Genomic DNA, 21,761 nt, shown 5'->3' with positions numbered 1-21,761 from the left:
TGCTGTAGTTGAGCTACGTGCTAGCCTCAGTTAACGCACCTTCTTTAGGATAGCCGTTGTAACAGGAATGGAGGGCCGGTGTAACGTGACAGAGAGTCCCCCATAACAGAGAGGCCAGTGTTCAATCTTAAACTTAAAACGTAAGGCATATACAATCATTCGCGTATCCCTATGATAACTTAGGACACAAACACACGAAGACCAATTTGTTCTTTCAATTGACTTTATTTCGTTGCTTATGTACAATTTTAATAATCGATAATAATTTCAACACGATAAGAAATGCTGCAATGCTTCTCGCAAAATAGAAAACAGAAAAGGTGGTACGCTTTGATTAGCGTGTGTGTGTGTGTGTGAGAGAGAGAGAGAGAGAGAGAGAGAGAGAAAGCTCCGTGAAAATATTACACTTATTAACAAGTGTACTCTCACCTAACTGTTTAAACTGTATATCACTGAATCACGTACACACAATGTAAAATAAAAACAAGCTCTCTACTAACATCAACCCTGTTGTCCTCAACATGTTCAGATCTCCGGGAAATTGCAAGTGAATCAAAATGCACCTCATTTCTTCATATATTTATATATTTTACAGAATTTTAACTAAAATGCTTATACTCCGTTTACCAGTCATCGTTCCTATCTTCAGAAATGAATGCCATACATAGAAATCTACGAATTTATTATATAAATATATAATAACTATTTTGTTAGTAACTACAATCAGATGTGATAATCAAGGAATCTCTTGATATGTGGAACCTTTTAGCAGTCCTTTGCCTAATGGAGACTTAAAACACATGCTAGTTTCACTTGTGTAATGGGGCGATTCTGAAGCACTCTATTTCTTACGCCATCAGGAGTTATTGCAATCCTGCAACCTGTTTGTACTACTTCCTGCTAAAAATCACTCATCTGATGAATCTGTGACGTATATTTAATACATAAGTTGAATAAAATATCACTATTATTATTCCTGGATTGCAGTCTCCCCTCGGGGTTTTTAACCATGTTAACTGGCTAAGTAAGAAAGGTAATGCTTCAGAAAAAATCCCTCTTGTTGACAGAGACGTACCAAGCCTGAATGAAGCAATCAAAGAGAAACCCCACATAGTCGCTACAACCTTAACACCATCCAATATCAAATACAAAATATTATGCTTATCATATACCTTATTCACCGTGATGGGCATCTAAAAACTACATTAGAATACACGGGAAATGCTACACAATTCACAGATATATGAATGATATGTAATAAATGCTTTTCTAAGGAATGCTGAGAGAAAAATGCACATTAAATCTAGAAAGCAGGGCCATTATAAATGACAATTATACTATATACATATTCAAGTACTTCACACTCAAGAAGGCTCATCAGATTTAGTTACTTTAAATTCAATATCTTTAAAAGAAAACTCAACATCTGTAAATTAATGATATGTACATATATATACATACCAATGCACAACAAACTAAAGCTTGTACAATCAATAATAATATTTCTCTTCCTCAGGGAATATCATTTTTTAAGCAAGTTTAACAGAGTCATTTACTTATAAACCCATTCTTCACTTACAGTTAAATTTTTTAACATAGATTCCACTAAGCTATGTTCCATCTCGGCAGATTATATCATTATCAGACTGCACCTTAAACTTTCACTGGGCTAGTAGGTCCCTCGAAAACTGCCAGTCCTTATTTAATATATATATATGGTGGGAAATATAATCTCATACAACCCCAAACATTTGAATTATTCAATTTGGTTCAACTATACAGCAATTCCGTGGTCGGGTAATAAAGAAATCAAACTGTATCTACTGTTAGACATCCCCAATCAACAAATTCAGAGAGAGTGCCATAGTATTTAGAGAGATCAGACTGGTTTTTTCACCATGAACAGAGAGAAATGACACAATCTGCCGAGTTATAACATTCTTAGTTTGGCATCAATTACAGACTGGAAATGCCACTCCCTTGGACCTTTCTCTGGCTGAAAGCTGGCCCCGGTTTCACAAAAAAACTTGAGTCAGTTCCCTGGCTAAGTTGACTAGGATTTCCATGAGAGTGCAGTTACACTACTCCTGATAGGTTAAGATGTGACCATGTGACCTTGGTAATTAAGTTCTTAGCCAAGAAACCTCACTTTTTATTTTATTTTGCGAAACTGGGGGCTGGACAGTTCTGAAATGTTTCTATGGGAGGAATCTGTTACTTTCTACAAAAAACACTTCACAGAGCATAAATCCAAGTTTCAGCCCCATGGAAGACAACATCTCTGAAATATTATGTACAGACTTTAAAGCACTAATATTACAACATTAAAAAAGATTTTAAAATCACTAACAAGACATATTGCAAGAAAAATATCATAGAAGCGCTAATATCTCCAAAAATGGATAAGTAATCTCAAAAATTTTGTCAAAAATTGACTTTATATCTTGACTTAAATGTGTACCTATAAATTCATTTTTTTTCTCATAAAAAATTGAACCAATGAACAAACCCATGCTCTTCAATGGTCCCTAATTACTTATTAAGTACTTATGTGAAAACAAAAATCAGCAGTGAATATTTGGTCCTTCCTGTTATATCAATGTCTAAGTCATATACAGACTGCATAATTCATTTTTACTTATATTTATAATATGAGCCATGTTAATGAAAAATAGTTTTCTTTGATGACACAATACTGCTTGCAGAAAAAATTCAGTTTATATCATCAAGTATATTACTGCAAGTTTGAATTGCATAAAAGTTTTCATTATTTGCACAATACATCAACCCTCTGATATGTAATTCAATATGCAAGGCTGGTGTAAATTAGGTCCCCTGGCAACCAATGGTAGCTAAGCAACCTGTGATTTAACTTACATTTAAGGCAATGTTGCCAGGTAATAACAACTGGTTACTGTGCAACATGATTTCTGTTACAGACTAGTTAAAGTGTTGCTAGGCAACATCTAAGAGTTGATAACTATTTCTGCAATCTTGATTACGATAGAAATTTTTTGTTGCTTGTCACTGTTTATTTGAATAAAAACAACTTCTTAACCTGCAAGGTGCTTGTATCAGTGCACAGTATTAAAAAAACATTTACATTGTGTTTTCTGTAGCAATCAAACACTAAACAGTTCTCATTTCAGTATGAGCCAACACAAACAAATCACATCACCAACAGTATACACAAATTGTTCACAAGGCTCCTTTTATCTTGAATAAAAAGCAGAAACCTTTCCAAGAGAAACGATGTACTACCACCAGTAACTGCAGGTTGTTCATGACTCTTGGTCTTGTGGCCTTTCCATGACATAGTTTCGCATGTTTAGTTTGCACCACTGCAAGGTTTTTGTTCATTTTTTGTACTGTCCTAAAGTACATACAAGACAGAAATGAGGAATTTTCCAATTTGATATTGGAAATCCCTCATCGGCTGTTTATTTTGTGGCATTTCTATGGTCTCGTTTCCCATAATTACAGCACAAAGATAGCCCAATAATATGGGACTACACTGCTACAGCTTTCCTGTTCTCTTTTTTTTCCTATACCCATAAGATCACGTCAAACAGGAATGAAAATTACACCACTGAATACTCCAAATTGTTCATGGGCTCATTTTCTGTGATAGCACTAGGGTCAAACCATTCGTAGCTAGTGACCATTCACAGCTTCCAGACAACATAATATTCCCCATGCCCAAAAAGTCTTTTGAATTCTTGCAACTTGATGTTTTTTCTTTCTTGTAAGTCCAATAAGATATGCAAAATTATTCACACAAAATGCTGTCTCTGATAAACTGTCGCAAGACTGCAATTCCACTATATCATCCTATCTGAATCAGAGATGCATTCATTTCTACTACTGGGGATACATTTCTTCAATTTTTAAAAAAGCTCAATGATAATTTAGGTCACTTCAAGACCAGAACCTCCATCACTCATTTGAAGACAGAACAACTTTTTTCAAAAGCTTCAGCAAGATAAAACAACAAGGTTGCTGCACCTGCACTGCTGCCTCCTATCTTTCTTACAGCACACTAGAAGATTCATTCTGCTGTGGTTGCTGCTGTGAAGGTGCCTGATGATGTTGTTGCTGTTGTTGATTCTGCTGCTGTTGTACTTGCTGCTGCTGTTGTTGAAGTTGGTTCTGCGCCACAGAGGCGACATCTGGCCCGGGACCAGACTGGTGCATTCTGGGATTATTGAGAGGTTCCTGGCTGTCGCCTGATGTGTCTGAGTTGGACGGAGCGCGGGTGGTGTCGCACTGATGGCTGGCCTCTCTCAAAACCTGACAACATTAAAACCTCCAATTGTTAGAAACAGTAGTTATTACTGAACTTGTACTTTTGATACACACTTAAAGCATTCAAAAATATAGTGATAAACTACAGAAAACAACAACAACAACAACAAACAAAAAACCTTTACAAAAAATTCAAAAATTTACAAAATAAGTATAATTCTTCTTTGTCCATTAAAAATTACTTAAAATCTTTCCTACGATATTAACTACAAATCATAAACCACTTTGGACCCTTTGCTTTGCATCGGGTCCCATTTCCTCTCACTGGGCGCTATTCCACATAGTCCCCTCAGGACTGTGCACTATTTGTTTAACATTCAGTGATACATGTGGTTAAAATGACCACAGAGTAGCTCTGCCCACCTGCAAGTGTTCCTCCACCTCAGCCAGGGACTGCTCTATCCAGTCCAGAACACCGGTCATCCTGCAGCCATTCTTGGTCAGCAGAACCAGGTGGGTGACCGACAGGACCAAGGCAGTGCACCTGATGATATAATAAAGAACAGTCCATGTACATACATGTACTGATACAGGAGATATCATATTTATCTATCTTTACCTGAGTTCTCTCTCTCTCTCTTTCTCTCACACACAAGCACACACACACATGCGTACACACACAAACACACACACACACACACACAATTTGACATAAAAGAATGACAATTTGACATAAAAGAATGACAATTTGAGATAAAAGAATGAGAAGCAGCAGCAAACCTGATATAAAGAACACCATAAACACACACACATGTGCACTCTTTGAGATACAAGGTGAATGTGAAAATAAGTGCTCCTGACATATAGAACACTATAAACATACACACAGTACTTATATATTAGATATCATATCACTATTATATAAAATGAATAAATAAATAAATAGATACAAATATAAATACACTATAATGTATAAGGGACATATAAAGACCACTCCATACACATCCATGAATTGACACAAATCTTTATCACTATACAAAATAAATAAATAGACACAAAAATAAACACACCAATCAATAATTTCATAAAAGATATGTAAATGATGAGATAAATATACTAGTACACAAGCTCACCTTGCCTCCAGAAGTCTAGGGTCAAGAGGCGGGTACATACACCTGACCACGGCGTCCACGCGGGGAGATATCCTCTTAGCAATGGCCACTATATCCGTTAACGTCTCTGGGGACCGCATGGAGCCGCCATTTCTCATTGTCATGGCAACCAGTTTGTCGGTCAGCAGGTGACAAGTTTTCAGGATGGCGATGCAGTGTGGGACCAGTCCTCTGAAAGTAATATTTTACTTCATTATCATTATCAATTCAAACAAAGATGAAATGTTAGTAGAATGCAAATGATATGCGCTAGCAAGTCTATGAAGGTGACCAACAAAATATTTAATTTCTTTGGTAAGTTGTGTTTTCCTTTCTCTTATCATAAATATTATACATAAATCAATATTTTAACTTTTTTTGTGTGCTATTATATGTGTGTTTAGACTTTGTACTGGTTAAAATATGCATTTTATACAGTTTCTTTCCTTCCTTATTTTAGACCTGACCCAGGCGGTAGAATTGACCCAAGTCATTTGGTCACTGTTTTTTTTTATGTTGTGGTATGCAAAGGCTGATGCTCCCTGATCAAAGACCTATCTATTCTGCATACAAAATACATTTCATCATGCATAAGCGAGAAGACAAATGACCTACGTGGCATCATTGACCCAGATATCATCCTGCAAAATCTCCTCTATGTTTGGGTGAGTGAGACGGACATCGTCCAGCTCAAGGTCGGTGCCGTTGTTGTCATTTCCCTCCATGGCGTCGACCAGCTGGACATCAGGTCTGAAAGAAAACAGAGAGAGATGTGTACATACAAATACTATGAAAAACATGCCATAAACTTTTCTTAAAATCAATATTATGAGTATTATGCAAATGTTGTCATAATTACTTATCTAGAGGGGAAAAAAGATATCAGGTGTTATTATACACATTTTCTCCCACATTCTTTTGGATTCAATGAAAAATTCTTTAGGATAAATAGCCTATTTTTCGGCATTTTTAAGTACAAATTTGAAAGTTTTATTGCATTATCTTACTTAGTATATTTCAATAAGATCATCCTTACAATCATGCAAGGTCAGAGTATACTGATTTATTTCATTGCTAACAATTAAAACCAAAGTATCTTTCAATCAGTTGATGAGTTCTTGTAAAAGCGTAATCAAATGATTAAACCAAATGACACCAGTGAGAGAGAGATCATTCCCAGACCCTTTGTACTAACTTTGGATCGAACTATCTCCAAGGGGATTCTCGCTTAATTGCAATTAACTTGGGCGGCTTAGATGTCTCTCACACCTGCTGAGACTGATAGGGGGTAATTAACTACCGTTTTGCAGCTTAAGTGGGCGTCCCAGACGTCTAAGCCACTTGGGCTGAAAAGCAATTTAGCAAGGGACCCCATGGCGATGGACCGATCCTGTTAGATCAATCTAGGAATGGGAACCCAGTCATAGAGAGGAGGCACCACAGGTCAGAGAGAAATCATGGTGGTACCAGTCATCCACACACCACTGGGGAAATCATGTGTAACAAGAAATAACATCAAGTCATACTATGGCTCTCTGGAGAATACACCATTCAGGTGTGCATGAATTCCTTTTTTCCGTTATTGAGCATGTTAAACCAACAGAAATGATAGTGGACCTTTAAATAGAAATCCAGAAAAATGGAAGCACCGATGGTGCATATCTCTACATGAGTAGGATGGGGTTGTGTGTCTGTAAGGCAGACATACAACACCCAAATATTATCTCAAACTGGGACTGTTGAAACCTGCCCTGGCCTGGCCCGTTCTTGGATAAAATTCATTTTTGACATAAACTTAAATAAAGTAGGCCAAATCAAAACTTTGAACAAGTTTCGTGATTAATCTGATAAGCAGTAACACTTAATGCACCCTGCTAAAAAACAAACCATCCGAAGATCAATGAAATTTTGGGCCACTTTCAAAAAAACTTGAAGCTGATCACTGGTATAGTTTTAATACTAAGACTAAAAATTTCATTCTAATTTGACACCGAAAAAATGTCTTGTTACTGTTTTAGTCCACCCACTTAGTCCATCCAGAATATCGGATCCATTAAAAAATCAGAAGTTCTAAATGAATGGTGCCTCATATATGTTAAGTTTCCTTTTTTAATTGGACCAATGCAGATTCATCATAAACCGAAACAGACCAGAATTTTCAGTCAAAAACCTCAGCCCACCTTTCAACTTCATCTCTTTAGTATCAAAGGTCCCTGCACCCTGAAAATCCCCCAACACACACACACACACACACACACACACACACACACACACACACACACACACACACACACACACACACACACACAGTGACACACTGACCTGTTCTCCGTGTGCTGCCTGGAGAGTAAATCCACGCGGCGGCAGTACTTATGTCTGCACACGATAATCAGGCAGACCAGGGACCCGACAAAAATGGTGGCCAGTATCCCTATAGAAACTGCGACTATGGTATCCATCTCCATGGCATCAAGCATTTGGGGGCTGCCCTGAGTGGCTGGCAGGGGCAGAGGCGATGTGGTGGTCCCCAGTGTTCTAGATGGCGCTGTATACTGTAGTCAAATATTTTAGCAAGCCTCAAGTGTTATTTTTTTTCACTCCAAATTCCCATCAAGGTTGACAAGGTTACAGCTGGTATCAAAATCTCCTTGTCTCCTACTTGTTAGATACAACTTCTATTTATAAATTTTTATGAGGTTTCAAAAAAAAATTTTTTGTAGAGAAGTTTCTCTGTTCTAGGTCAGATTTCCAAATTTCTTCTTTGTGATTCCAAGATAGCAATTTTCCGGTATAATTCCGCTAATCGGGAGTCTGAATTTCAGCTAATTTTCCTTGTGTATCAAAATATGTTTTTCATGGGGTTTCTGGACACCACACTTTTACAGTAGTAGATTATCTTTTCTCCTTGTGATATCTGCAATGAGATGAAAAATTTTTTTAAATTAACAAAATATCATTCTGCAATTTAATTTTATCACCATTACCACAGTCATAAAGCAACCACTTTAAAATAAGCTTTAACATAAAACTTAATTTATTCCCTCAAACTTCGCCCCATCTAAAAGGAAACAAACCCTGCAAGACAAAAAACCATAAAAACCCAGATTCCACCTAGAAGCTATTGTATTTTATGACGTCCTGACCTAGCACAAGATAAGAAAAATATCAATCAGAAAAATATTATATAATCATGTTTCTCTAAAGAAACAAGTCTAATTCATTTTGCCATCAATGACTCACATTATTCTAATGAGACAAAATTTTTAGGTGAAATAAAAATTATTTTGGTCGGGACCACACAAAGCATCATCACCTACAGGCAGCACATGACATGCATTGGAGTGTTGACATTTCGACAAACTAACATCGCATTTGGTTAAGTCAACACCTCCGGGCCTGCCTTCTCAGACAGGACATAAAAAATGACATTAAAACATAACAGCTGATGTCCCAGGGGCCTGTGGCATTACAGAAGTCGTGATCCAAAAATACTTTTATCTCTTTAACTTATGATTTTTATCTCCTTCAATTCAATTTAAGTCTATAGTAGTCTACTTGTAATTTTTGGTTTGAAAAGCTAAATCTACTTCAATTTATTAATAATCTATCTATTTAGTAGTCTCTTAATGAAGCAACATTAAGTCATATGCTTTAGAATAAAGGAGAAGCAATATTTTATCTTCTTGAGCTTCACGTTTGATACTGTTCTGCAACCGAATGAGATTCTGAGTCTTATGAAACAGAAACAACTCTGTACACTCGGCATTTAGCTGCTGATATTTCAAATATTAAGGGAATGATGATGATGAAAATGAAGATAATGGACTAAAAGTATAATACTGATTATTCTTGCACCAAACAGACTGCAAATCCAATCCTACAGTCAAAACCAAAGTGACTTATTTGATATTTGGCAAAGCTGGACCCCCAAAGGGAATGTTTTACATTACCGCCTGTGTAAACGAGGCCATAATGAGCACTCATCAACTTATTCCATAAACCAACCAGTTTAATAGCTCCCCCAGGCAGACGGTTTTATTGCGGCTATCATGACGGCGATAGAAAATTGAATTACCTAAAGCATGTCTGAAACCCTTGTTTTTTTAAATTGGTTTAGGGCTTCATTCAGTAATCATAAACCAAGCGCAGCATTTTGATCAACACAATCTCAGGTGCAATAGGACATTAATTTGGCCGTATTTCCACTAAAGTTGGGTCGGTTTATCATGGCACAATCCACCTCAGCATGCCATTCTTATATTTTTATATAAAACTGTAGTGTCGGTGAGGACAGCGTGCACGCACACACACATGCACACCCACACATGCATGCACACATAAACACATGGCCTGACTGGAATCAAATATCAACAAAATTCCCCACCACATGTAAAAGAAACTTCACATAATGACCCATATTTCAGCACTGTGAGGACTCACCACCCATGCAAATCCGATTTATCATTCATCAGTTCAGAAATATGTCACCTACACATGAAATTCCAGTCAGCAAAGTGGCTTACTTTTAAGCTTAGCAAGTGTCTGATTATAATAATATTCAGTTCATGTTTCAGAGCCTGCTATATTTCAGTTCAAGTAAATGTGCCTTAACACCCAAGCCGCTAAGACAATGTGTAAGAATTTATTCCCCTTAAAGAGAAACCTGCGGCTGATTTCAGTTTATGACCTGGCATAGAATTTTATTATGACTGCTCTGAGGGAAACTGCCTACGTATGCATGTGCACATTCACAGGCATGTGTTGTGCGAGTGTGAGCATGCACGTTTGTGTAGGCATGAGACAAAGTCAAAGAGAAAGCCCGAAAATTACATATATCTAGCTTTTTGTACTATGAAGGACAAAATCAATGTTCAATGTAAAGGGTTAACTGTTTGTCAAACATGCATTAAAACGTAGAAAGAAAAATGAAATACTTTTATATATTCCCCATTTTTTCTTTCACCTAGCTAATTTTTTATTTCATTAACTGAATCATAACAAATCTGAATGAAAAGTCCAAAACCCACAATCAATACAAAAAGGGGAAAAAAAGTGCAGTAGTTTGCACTTGCTGACTGTCTGACATTCTATCAGATTTTTTTTACCTCGACCTATTGTGTTGTCTGGCATTTGAATGGTGTTTCAGTTTTATTTTCCAGGACTGAACTGGATTCAAACTCCCCCAGATCCTTGTTAAGGAATGCTTTCACAGCTTTGGTCGCCATGGAGACATTTTTGGATCAAACATTTATTTATTCATTCTGACAAACGTACCTACCCATTGTAACAATTTCAGCGAAATTTTTCTATTGCTGCCGTCTTGATTTTATGTCAGGGTTATTCTTCGCATCTAATTTGATCAAAATTACTGCACATAATGACTGGGCAATGTTATTAAGGTGAAAGTTTTGAACCCAGCCTGCTTTGTTACCATGGCAACAGATAATAGATAAAACTGCAGTCTCATTAGTGAGAAATTATTGTCTTGTCAGCAGTGATGACTTTAAATTAAAGCCTATTGTTATCATCCTCCCAGCTTAGCAAACAGTTGTCCCCTTTTTTTTCATAAAAGTACAGATGCCTGTTAGATTTAAAAGTACAGATTTCAGACAAAAAATGCCCTAGAGTAAAAACAGGTCACTTTTTTTTTACACATTTCAGTCAAAATACCTCTAGCATTGCTTACATTCTATATATGTTATTATCTTACTTGAATCTTCATCACTTCTCCAGTGAATCTTGTGAAAAATGACTAACCCTGTTTTTAGTATGACACCTAAGTTGTGTAAAGATGAAGTGATAACAAAACATGCTTATTTATTGTAAATTAAAAAAAAATATTACCTATTTTAATGAAAAATCCTTTATTTATTTATTTGCAAAAGTTTTAAAATGTCACATTTTACCTTTCAAAGATAGTGATGATAAAATAAGTTATTTAGTACTCCATCAGCTGTCTCTTATAACAAAACAGTCATTTCTAACAGTCATTTGACCTTTAATCTTACAGGTCTTATTAACCTATAATTCACTTTTTTTAAATGAGAGCAAGTTGAACTAAAAATAGAGATAGCAATGATCCACTCTATTCTTATTCATTTTTCAACCCTGAATATTTACTATGTACAACATTAATCTGATGTCTAGAGAGATATGGCTGCAAACCACTGACATATCCCAGCATCTTCAACATTAAAATATCATAGCAATTAGATCTTAAATAAGATACAGTTGGAGGCTTGGGCATGGTTTCACAAAATTACTTCAGACCGAGAAATGTGACCTTATTTTCATCCAAGACAAATTGGTGATGAAACTAATCCACTTGAATGAAATACTGAGACTTTGTATACAATGATAGCTAAATTTCATCTTAAGTGTCATTGAAAATGAATAACAACGACTTCAATATATCTTTTACAATTACAGCAATATTCAGTATCATAACTGTAACATTGAACTTTAAGCTGTGAATAAATCTCATCCTCATCATTTATTATTATTAAATATATTCATCATCATCTTCATTTTTCCTTTGTAAACTACTACAGATTTATATTGGACTGAAAAAAATATGGGGTTTAAGCTAAAGTTGAGACAAACCTTCGGTCTAACATTTTCGTGTGTGATAGCAGTCCTGGACTCCCCTCCTGAAGACTGGCAAAACATTAAGACCCCATTCCCATACCTAGATTGATCTAGCAAGATCGATCTATCTCCAAGGGAGTTTCTCTCTAAATTGCTTTCAGCTTAAGCCGCTCTGACGTCTGTCACGTCTACTGAAAGGGGTAATTAACTATCGTTTAGCAGATTCAGTAGGCATGCCAGACATCTACAGTAAGCTGCTTAAGCTGAATGAAATTTAGTGTGGATCCCCTCGGAGATAGATCGATCCTGTCAGTATGATAGTGGTATGGGAATGGTCCCTAACTCTGAGTAGCAATCTCTCACCTGATCTCTCTACCTCAGATGATGCTATCAGTACAGTTGAATCAGAGAGGTAATAGCCAGACTGGCAGAAATGACCCTCTGGAAATGAGGTCACATAAAAAGAAAACCTATTTACTGGTATTTGACAGATGAACACCTCATAAAACAAGTCGGTTATCATTATGTTTTTTATTATTGCTGTCTTTTTTATATGGATTTCATCTTTGGACTTATAATTTTGATTCAGATTAGTTTTCTGTGGCCTTCCAATATAAGTTATTGTGGGGGAGAGGAGGGGGGGGGCTGAAAAGTTTAGGGCACAGTTTACTAAACTACTACTGATTGATGATTGATGCATTTTTCAAGTGTATAACTCCTTTATTGGATTATGATGAATAACAAGTTGACAAAATCAGCCAATTTCATGGTGCAATGACTTATTATGCTACTGGGCGTGGTGACCAAAAGTCCGATCTTTATTGTTCCCTAAGTCACGTTTCTCCTATTGTGTAGACCAGGTCAAAGCAAAACTTATGCAAAATATATTTCATTGTGTCATGATGCATTTTAGTTCTGATCCTTTTTAACTTTAAAACATGTTTAAAGCCAGAATTACTGAAAAAGTTGTCTGAATGCAGCGTCTGTACCCAGTCTTATTCTAAAAACTGAACATAGCATCTTCATCTGAGTAACTCTCACTACCCTTTGTTTTTATCTTCTCACCCACCCACCCTTAAAATGGGGGGGTATACTTATGTTATCATCAGTAGTTTATTTATACACATATTGTGTCAAGCTTATTTCCTGTTATAAAATTATTATAGTCTATTTATTCTTATCACATGTTCAGTGTGGTCACTTAAGAGTTTTTTTTAATCCATTCCCTTTAATAAACTTTAAACTTTAATAACCTGAAAGTGCTATTGGGTTAAAAACCAGTTTGTACGTAACATTTCAGACCGGCCAAAGAGGTTTGTTCTGAAGCGTCAGCCTGTGAACTCACTCGAACCCAGGGCCATCCATCACCCGAGAGACAAAGAGATAATCCATTTATGGACCTGTCTCACATGTTAATGAAGCTTCTACCTCCATCAGGAGTACTACCAAGATTACGCTGTCGTTTTTATAGCCTCGCCGTTGCCTTAGGTGAAGTACAAGGACGTCTCTTTCAAAACAGGTCACAATAGCATGTACCTTCAGCGAAAGCTTGATACTAATTTATCTGCACTAAAGTAATTGGAATTAGCGTCTGATCTGTTCTGCAGCCATCTAGTAAAAATTTGGATTGGTCTGTTTTTTTTTTTTTCAACATAAGCCCAAGGTGTTTTTAGTTGAATTTCAATGTATGCATCACCTTTTTATATGGTAGCTTTTTCAAAATCCTGAATTATATTGGCACAAATTACTTTATTAACTCAAAGTTAATTTCAAGCACATTCAACTTTTTCCTTCCAGCTAAGAGTTAATACCTCTCCTTCCACTCATTCAAAGCTTTGTATTCCATCATCTTTTATGGGTCATTTTTTGAAGTTGGTTAAGTCAAATGGAAATTCACTGCAATTTCTTGCCATTAATCGCTGTCTTTTTTAATCCCTTCTACAACCAACCCCCGAAGGACTTGTTCCAAAATAAAACCTTCCGACTTATATTTTTTTGGCCATTGGGAGCTTACAGTCATGAAGCAACTTCCAGCATCATTGCAAGCAGACATTCAACGCCACGAGGTGGGCATGCTATAGCGCTATCAGTGAAGGCGTAGGTTAACTGGCACTACCATCTAAACAACTCACGAAACAGTAAAGACATAATGTGAAATTGTAATTAAACTGTATGCTGTTTTCTCATGCAAACTGCTAATGTTTTTTTTTTTTTTTTTTTTAAGTTTTTATTTTCTCATGGGCATTTTTCGGATGATTGTCAATTTCTGTGTGAATATATCACAAGTTGCTGTCACCTGTATGGCTATAAATGCGAGTCTAAAATTAGTTCACATATGCACACTACTTTCTTCTCTGAAAAACACACTCGTCGACAAATCAAAGACAAATGCATAAATAAAATTTAAAGTACACAAGGCAGTTTGCAACATGCCACTTTGAGCCTGTTTTTCACCAATCATAACGTTTTTTGTTCTAAAATACACGAATCAATAATGGAAACATTGTTGTCAATTCAAGCCATCCTATCTTCAGCAAAACTAAAACATCTTAGGGCATTGCAACAACTTCTGAAACATGCTCCCTGATTTATATATATATATATGATATGCCAATCAAGTTATCAATTCAAACACTAACATTTACACACGCTGAGGTTTTGAGATGGTGTCTTTCAAATCTGAAATAACTTTTGTAAAAATTCAATGCACTCTGTAAAATAATTCTCTCAGGGGCAAAAGGCTTTCTTAATCCTATCAGTGAAAATAATATCAAAATCTTAAACCAATCTCAGGATAAATCCTACAGTATAAGTGTTTTTTATAATATAAATAAAAGATAACTGATAAAAAAAAGTTTCACTTAAAAACATTTTGTCAGAAATGTATCTGTAAAACGGTGATTTGAAATTTCTATAGTATAAGAAAAATAAAGGCTTCTGTCAGAAAATATGTACTTGCAGGCAACTAAAAACAATAAACAATGAAAGAAGATTGTTCAACTCAACAAAATTTCTGAAATTTGTGAAAAAAAAAATCATTGTAAATGTTCCACATTTTAGATTACCTGGCCCCAGTTGAGCTCCAAACGATCTGGAAATGCACCAAGAACACATGCTCTCTCCTTCCCAACTTATTTTTTTTGCATTTTTGCCCTTCCATGTGCCCGATGTTATTCTTTTATTTGAAATCTCCAGCCCCAGTTAAGTCAACATTTCCTAACTCACAAAACAAGAATAGACAGGGGGATAAAACAAAAACACATGGACAAAGAGGATGTTTTTTTCCACTTGGAATATAACCTTACCTTTATTCCTTGGCTCTTTTTTTTTCCCTGTAAAATTCTCTTTTTAACTTCTTTTCAACCACATGATTGCTTCCAGGATCTTCTTATTCTGAATAAGGAGGAAACTAAATTCCAACACAGTCATAATACAGATTTACATGATAAAACAATCAGGTGAGCCAAGCACAATGCTTTTTTTTATCATTTTAAAACAACATGTACTTCCTTGTGGTTAAACACTTCTATCTATTCTTACACACATAAGTACACCTTTTAATGGTAATTTTCATACAAACATGAAGAATTTATAACTTCTTTGCATAAAACCCTACATAAAACAATACTAGTAAAAACATACTACCCTCTGAGCACCATAGAAAATGTACATACTTTATTGATTAATATCCTTTAATTTTAACCTACTAAGGTGAACCCATAAACTTAAGCCTAAACATATATTGGAACATCTGCAACAGTATAATTATTTGCGCAGAACACTTTTAACCTTGCGGGGGCACCAAACACTGCAGGCAATAGGGGGGGATTTCTAAACTATTTTGGATAACTCGCGAACTAAATTACTTCAATATCAAACCACTTGTTGGCTCCTTAGGTGTCCAAGCTGGAAAACAGAGAATAAGATCTGATTTTCTTTTCTATGTTTTAGGCAAAATAAATGGCTAAATTTTTTCAAGGTGATATCAATTTTCGCCTCGTTAGGTGTGTGCACTGATAATCCCGTCAGGTCAATGTGGTGTATACACAGGCGATAGCTTGTTGTTTTATCTAAGAGGTTTGGGCTGTATTCCCCCGTGTTTTCCACCCCTTCAAATAATGAGGACCACTTTGCCAAAAAAGCGTAAAGATTTCTTGACCTCCTCCACGCAGATAGAGAATGAAACACCTCACTTGACTGATTTATTCTGCATATATTACTCCTACTTATCCCACTTAGCTGTCTATATATAATATTATGCATGGGAATATGGACTAACTTCTGGGCAAATCTTCTAAAAAAAAAAAAAAAAACTTCTGGAGATACTGAGCAATAAAAATGTCTAAGACCTTCAGAGAGTTGAAAAAAAAAAAATGAATTAACTCATGCCTGGGTTATTGCCTCATTACTACGTGATTCATTAGAGCCCAACATTTTAATACAAACAAAAGAGTTTACAAGTAACAATGCTCAAATTATTATGAAGCAAAAATCTGAAAAGAATGTACTAGTATATAGTACAACTAACTTCTACAGATTACTTGTAAGCTGGCCCTATTATAAATTCTCTCTGATCACTGTATTTGCAATGGGTTTCTAGGGGGGTTTTGTTTGTAAATTGTGCCTCCTACACAACTATTGGAAAGCAAGAAATTTTTGCTAACACTAAATATTAGGCTTCGTTCACATGCAATGTCTATTTTCTATTTTCGGTATGTCTTATGATCACGGTCTGTGCACTGAATATCCCGCCGCGTAATTACTGGCAGCGCGAGCCAGTTACTATAAGTTACTATAACTGGCTCGCGCTGCCAGTAATTACGCGGCGGGATATTCAGTGCACAGACCGTGATCATAAGACATGCCGCAAATAGAAAATAGAATTTAGAAAATAGACATTGCATGTGAACGAAGCCTTAGTCTCTCTCTTTCTCTTTAAAAACACACACACACTCACACACAATGTGACACAGCATACCTCACATCTAAGAAGGAAACCCCCCTTGCTCTGTTTTAAAATATAATGTGTTTTAATATATTATATATCAAGACATGTCATTTATTACATCTGTCTTTTTGCTACAAGCATTTTTTTCTTAGTCATCGCAGCCCAGACTAGTTTAATACCACAATATACTAGCACTCAGGCTTGTTCTACCAGTATAGCCGACTTCTTCAGTTATTTAACGTGTCCACTTATTGTTAACTAAATGGTCACTTACCCGTCCACTTATGGTCAATGCCAGTGCCTGGCTGTCCACTACATACTGACCAAGATGTGTGTTTTTCTCTTTTTTTATTAAAGGGACATGTCAAAGATGTCTCTCTCTGTAAGATATAAGAAAAATTTCAGTGCAACAGTTGAACACCAAATTTAACCACTAAACAACTGACTTATCAGAATACAGTCTTTCAATAAATATATTAACATACAGATCAAATAACACGAATCAAGGCAAATAGATTAATAAATTTATAAATAAATATATATACATTTTTGTAGCTGACAATGAAAGGTCCTAGGACAAGATACCATCTGTTATATAACCTTATTTCATCAACAAACAAACGTAAGGTATAGACCCACCACAACAGGACCTGTTCATTTGCACAAAGTAAGAAAAAAAATCCATGATGCACATATAATAATACACACCTACAGTAGTTGGATAAGCCACAGGTCATTAAAACAAAATGCCCAACCTGTGCCTATTCTCTCTCTTTTTATGTCACTACAATACCCCTCGAATTAACATGGATAGAAGACAAAATGCTGACGATGGAGACAGCTACCTCAACCACAAACATGATACTTTTTCCATCGCCTCTAACAGCTTACATAAACTGCTATTGTGTCATCTGCCAAACACACCACAGGGCATTTGATAACACAGGCTATCTGTGTATACACCCAAGGACAGAAAAGGACTCATATTATATACATACATGACTACTAGTACCCTTTGTCCAAAATGACGCTTGTCCATATGTATTACCATTAAGATTTCTGTAAACTTATTTTAAGAGTCCTTGGCATTGGTTTGTGAAAAGCAACTGCTCCTTTAAAACAGAACAGCACACAGTGACTTGCATTTAAAAATGACCCGTTTTTTTCTGTGGGAGTCCAAATTGAAGACCAAGATCTAATCTTATTCCAGAGATATCTTTACCCTATATTATCATACTGGTACCCTATTTAAGAAGAGTCATCATAACCTGCTATAAACTTGACCATAAACTAATGATAACAAACATGCTCCTAATCTTCTGCAATCTTGAATATATATGCATATCGATGCAAAATATTTGATTTTTATTGCCTCTCATATTACAAGAAAGCATCTTTATTTCAAAGCAAAATGAAAACAAAACGTGTTAAATAGCCTGTGGATCTTCTTGATTCTGATCAAGGCAAGCCATACATTTTAACATATTATTAACAATACTACGGAAATATACCTAAGATTATGACCTCTATCCACCACAAAAAAATTTACTACCACAAATCAACAACAGAACAACAGACTTGTGAAAAATGTTGACAAGTAATAAGAATGATTAAAAGCTTGCAGTCACTTTAGCCAGTTTGTATAATTCATATAAGCTTTTTCCCAATACCAACTGTACATAATGGGGTTAAAATTTAACCAGGTAGTTAAATCCTAGTTAACTCTTTTCCAAGACATCCATCCAGGGCATTAGTCTAGTGGAAGTAGTCCATCTTAGTGTCACATTAGACACTGTTTTGACTAAAATTGCTTGAAGACTCACTCCAGGAAGAAGACTGCACGGTTGAATCACAGGTCACTCAAGGGAGTAGACAGCATGTTTGCAATCACAGGTCACTCTAGGAAGTAGACAGCATGATTGCAATCACTGGTCACTCTAGGGCGTAGACAGCATGATTGCAATCAAAGACTGTTTTCTTTCTCTCTGCTAGTATCAAAACAGTGCTTGTCAACAAAATTTTAGATGCAATGTGAGTTTGCATTCACACGGTCACCATAGTACTATTCTCAGTACTCAATCACCCCTTCCCACCAAATAAAACCTTTTTGTTTGCCTGTTAATAACAATCACATTAGGACTGATAACATTTTATTCATGGAAAGATAATATTCCAGTCCCAAAAACAGGATGATGAAGCCTGTCACTGACAACATATGAAATCTCTAAATAGGTGGGCGTGGCTTCACTCTTTCATTTTCATTTTGGTAATGAGATGAATTTTTTTTAAAAGATACTTTATACATAAAATAAAGATGCCTCCAAAAAACGATGAAGATACTTGAGATGGAATATGTGTATGAGCTTACGCATGCAATGGTTGTTTTTCCCCTAATTTCACAGCCACAGTTTCATGCAATAAACAATTACAAAAACAACGCTACTGTACCTGTACGCTGAATGTGGACAGAAAAAAAAGGAGAGCATGTGATATTCTCAGACCTGACAAAACTACAAAATTATCCCTATGCATACAAATCTAGCCTAATAATGTTTAGCTATGGCTCTAAGCATGCAACTTGTCTGACAAAAGACAAATACTTCACTCACAAACCAAATCCTCTCCTACCTCAAACCGCAATATTTAACATTTACTAGTATAATGCGGGAGTCGTTATTCTTAACATTATCCAGACTCAGTCACACTTGTCTAGGACAGCTCACACATTTCAAATGGAAACAAGGCTCCGCTGACTGTAGACATAGGGACCATTCCCAGACCCTATTGTACTGTGGATCGATCTATCTCCGAGGGGATTCTCGCTCAGTTGCAATCAACTTAAGCAGCTTAAATGTCTGTCACACCTATGGAAACTGCTAGGAGGTAATTAATAATCATTTAGCAGCTTCTGAAGGTGTGTCATACTGGCAGGTCCACAGCATCACTCCAAGCAATTTACTTTAAACTGAGTACCTTGACAAAACAGTAGCTACAACGACTAAAGGATTGACAACAATCTCCCTCGCCGTGGATTGCTTCAAATTTTTGTTCTGGATAAACGAGTGTGACTGTGCCTTTTAATCCTTTTCAGGTAAAAATGCAATTGAGACTTAGGTATTCAAAAGGTATCTTCAGCGAGGCTAATCTGTTTGCAAACACAACTTCCAGACCTTCTCAGAGTCAAAGAACCCATTGTGCATATTGATTCAGCTTTGTGATTCTAATTGAAATGGAGTAATACCAACATAATGGAATCAATTTCATTCAGGCCTTTCACTATTCACCTTAGCTTTCTGAGAAATCAAAGCGGTGAAAATGTTTACTGACTCGCTCATGTTTAATAACTTACCAAACATGTGCTATATTGATGAAATTGTTTCAGTAATGGATAAATTTGATTACTAGAAAACTTGACTGAAGAAAAAGAAAAACTTTCAGGCTTTTGATCAATTTCACATAAATCTATTCTGCTAACAAAATTTAACTGGATGTAAGTTGAAACTATGCCTAAGAGAAAATAAGATCAGACTTCCATAAACCGAGATAACACTTTGAAGAACAATTTGAAAAACGCTTTCCAGCCAAGTGTTTAGGTCACTGAGCAGGGTAAAATTCAAATATAAATGATAAATAAATTGTGTTTACAAAGGTCTTTCGGCAAACTTTCTGAACCGTAGACTTGCGACTTATGACATGTATTATGTGTCCAGCATACACACACCGTCTATTGCATAACACCCTGTACCCACAATAAAACTATTTCTGTCACGACTGACCAAGACCACAGTGCTGAATGAAGGAAGTGGACCATACAGTCATGAAGAAATTGAGTCTTCCCACTAAAACTCTCCAACACAAATCAGTTTGTCTCCTTCATTCCAAACTTTTTGACAAAGAAAAAAATATAAAATACTATGTGCACCCCTAAAACTTAAAACATTGTTTATCTTTATATTTTAATGCATTTTAATAAGATGTTCGTATTTTACTTTGTTAGTTAATAATTCACTCCATTTGTCAAATTAAAACTACATTATAATCTATGATGCTCAGATAGTTTGTAACACCTGTAAGTTTTGTCTCATTTTGAGACCGATTTTTTTGGATAAAATACCTCAAAATAAAGCAAATCAACCGTTTTGACAGTATGAAAATATGTACATTAACATAATTTAATTGCTAAGTACTTCCTTTGATAGAACGCTTGCAATAACTGTCATTAATAAAACATTAAAAGTTGAAACTGTAATTTAAAAGTTAAATGCAGTGTTTTCAACCATTCAATAACCTATTCTGGAAATCACGACTGCAAAGCAACCAAGAAACTTCTAAATTATTTAAGTGATATCTAACTTAGAAATTGTAATATTTCTATTACTTTTGCAACAAACTTATTTGACTCCCACTTTTTCGATGCAAGCAGACACCTGTGGTCGAGTACGAGTACGTCGACTTCATAGAGAAAGTTTAGCTTCACAACTTGACAACATTTATTACCAACAACCGACTTCTCCGCAGTGAAAATCAGATTTACTAACAAGATGTAATACATTATAACTTCTCACAATTCTTTTGTCGAGTTTATTTTGTTTGAGATACTTACAAAAGCATATTTCCCTCTCGGCTTGCACTGCCTATCTCCTATTCTTGTGAGAACAATATGGCGATTAAGCTGTACTCTCTAACACGCACGCACTGAAGCGTAAACAAGAAAGTCTTTTAGTAACAACAAGTGATAATATTATTCATGTTGCAAAGAAATCTAACTTTTTTCAAGAAATGTTACATTCAAAATAAGACACATCACATATCTATGTGTAATAATTATT

At 35.7% G+C, this 21,761-nt stretch overlaps 1 protein-coding gene across 4 annotated transcripts; it reads right to left on the bottom strand.

Moving 5' to 3' along the window:
• Positions 1-205: 205 nt before the first annotated feature.
• Positions 206-21,635, bottom strand: LOC106179213 (transmembrane protein 98). Of its 4 annotated transcripts, none has more exons than XM_087013145.1 (8): positions 21,536-21,635; positions 17,207-17,312; positions 15,290-15,377; positions 7,719-8,310; positions 6,012-6,146; positions 5,379-5,588; positions 4,669-4,789; positions 206-4,290 (listed from the first exon to the last, which is right to left on the bottom strand). In XM_087013145.1, exons 4-8 carry the CDS (start codon positions 7,871-7,873, stop codon positions 4,030-4,032), a joined length of 882 nt encoding a protein of 293 aa, XP_086869271.1. In that variant the 5' UTR covers positions 7,874-8,310; positions 15,290-15,377; positions 17,207-17,312; positions 21,536-21,635; the 3' UTR covers positions 206-4,029. The 4 variants fall into 4 exon arrangements, with proteins under 4 accessions (XP_086869271.1, XP_086869272.1, XP_086869274.1 ...); XM_087013146.1 differs by lacking the exon at positions 21,536-21,635 and adding an exon at positions 17,641-17,659; XM_087013148.1 differs by lacking the exon at positions 15,290-15,377.
• Between the last annotated feature and the right edge of the window lie 126 nt (positions 21,636-21,761).

This window comes from Lingula anatina, chromosome 5 (assembly GCF_051362555.1).
Source record: "Lingula anatina isolate TDL-2025a chromosome 5, LinAna3.0, whole genome shotgun sequence".
Taxonomy (NCBI): Eukaryota; Metazoa; Brachiopoda; class Lingulata; order Lingulida; family Lingulidae; genus Lingula; species Lingula anatina.
This window is presented reverse-complemented; position numbering and strand designations above follow the sequence as displayed.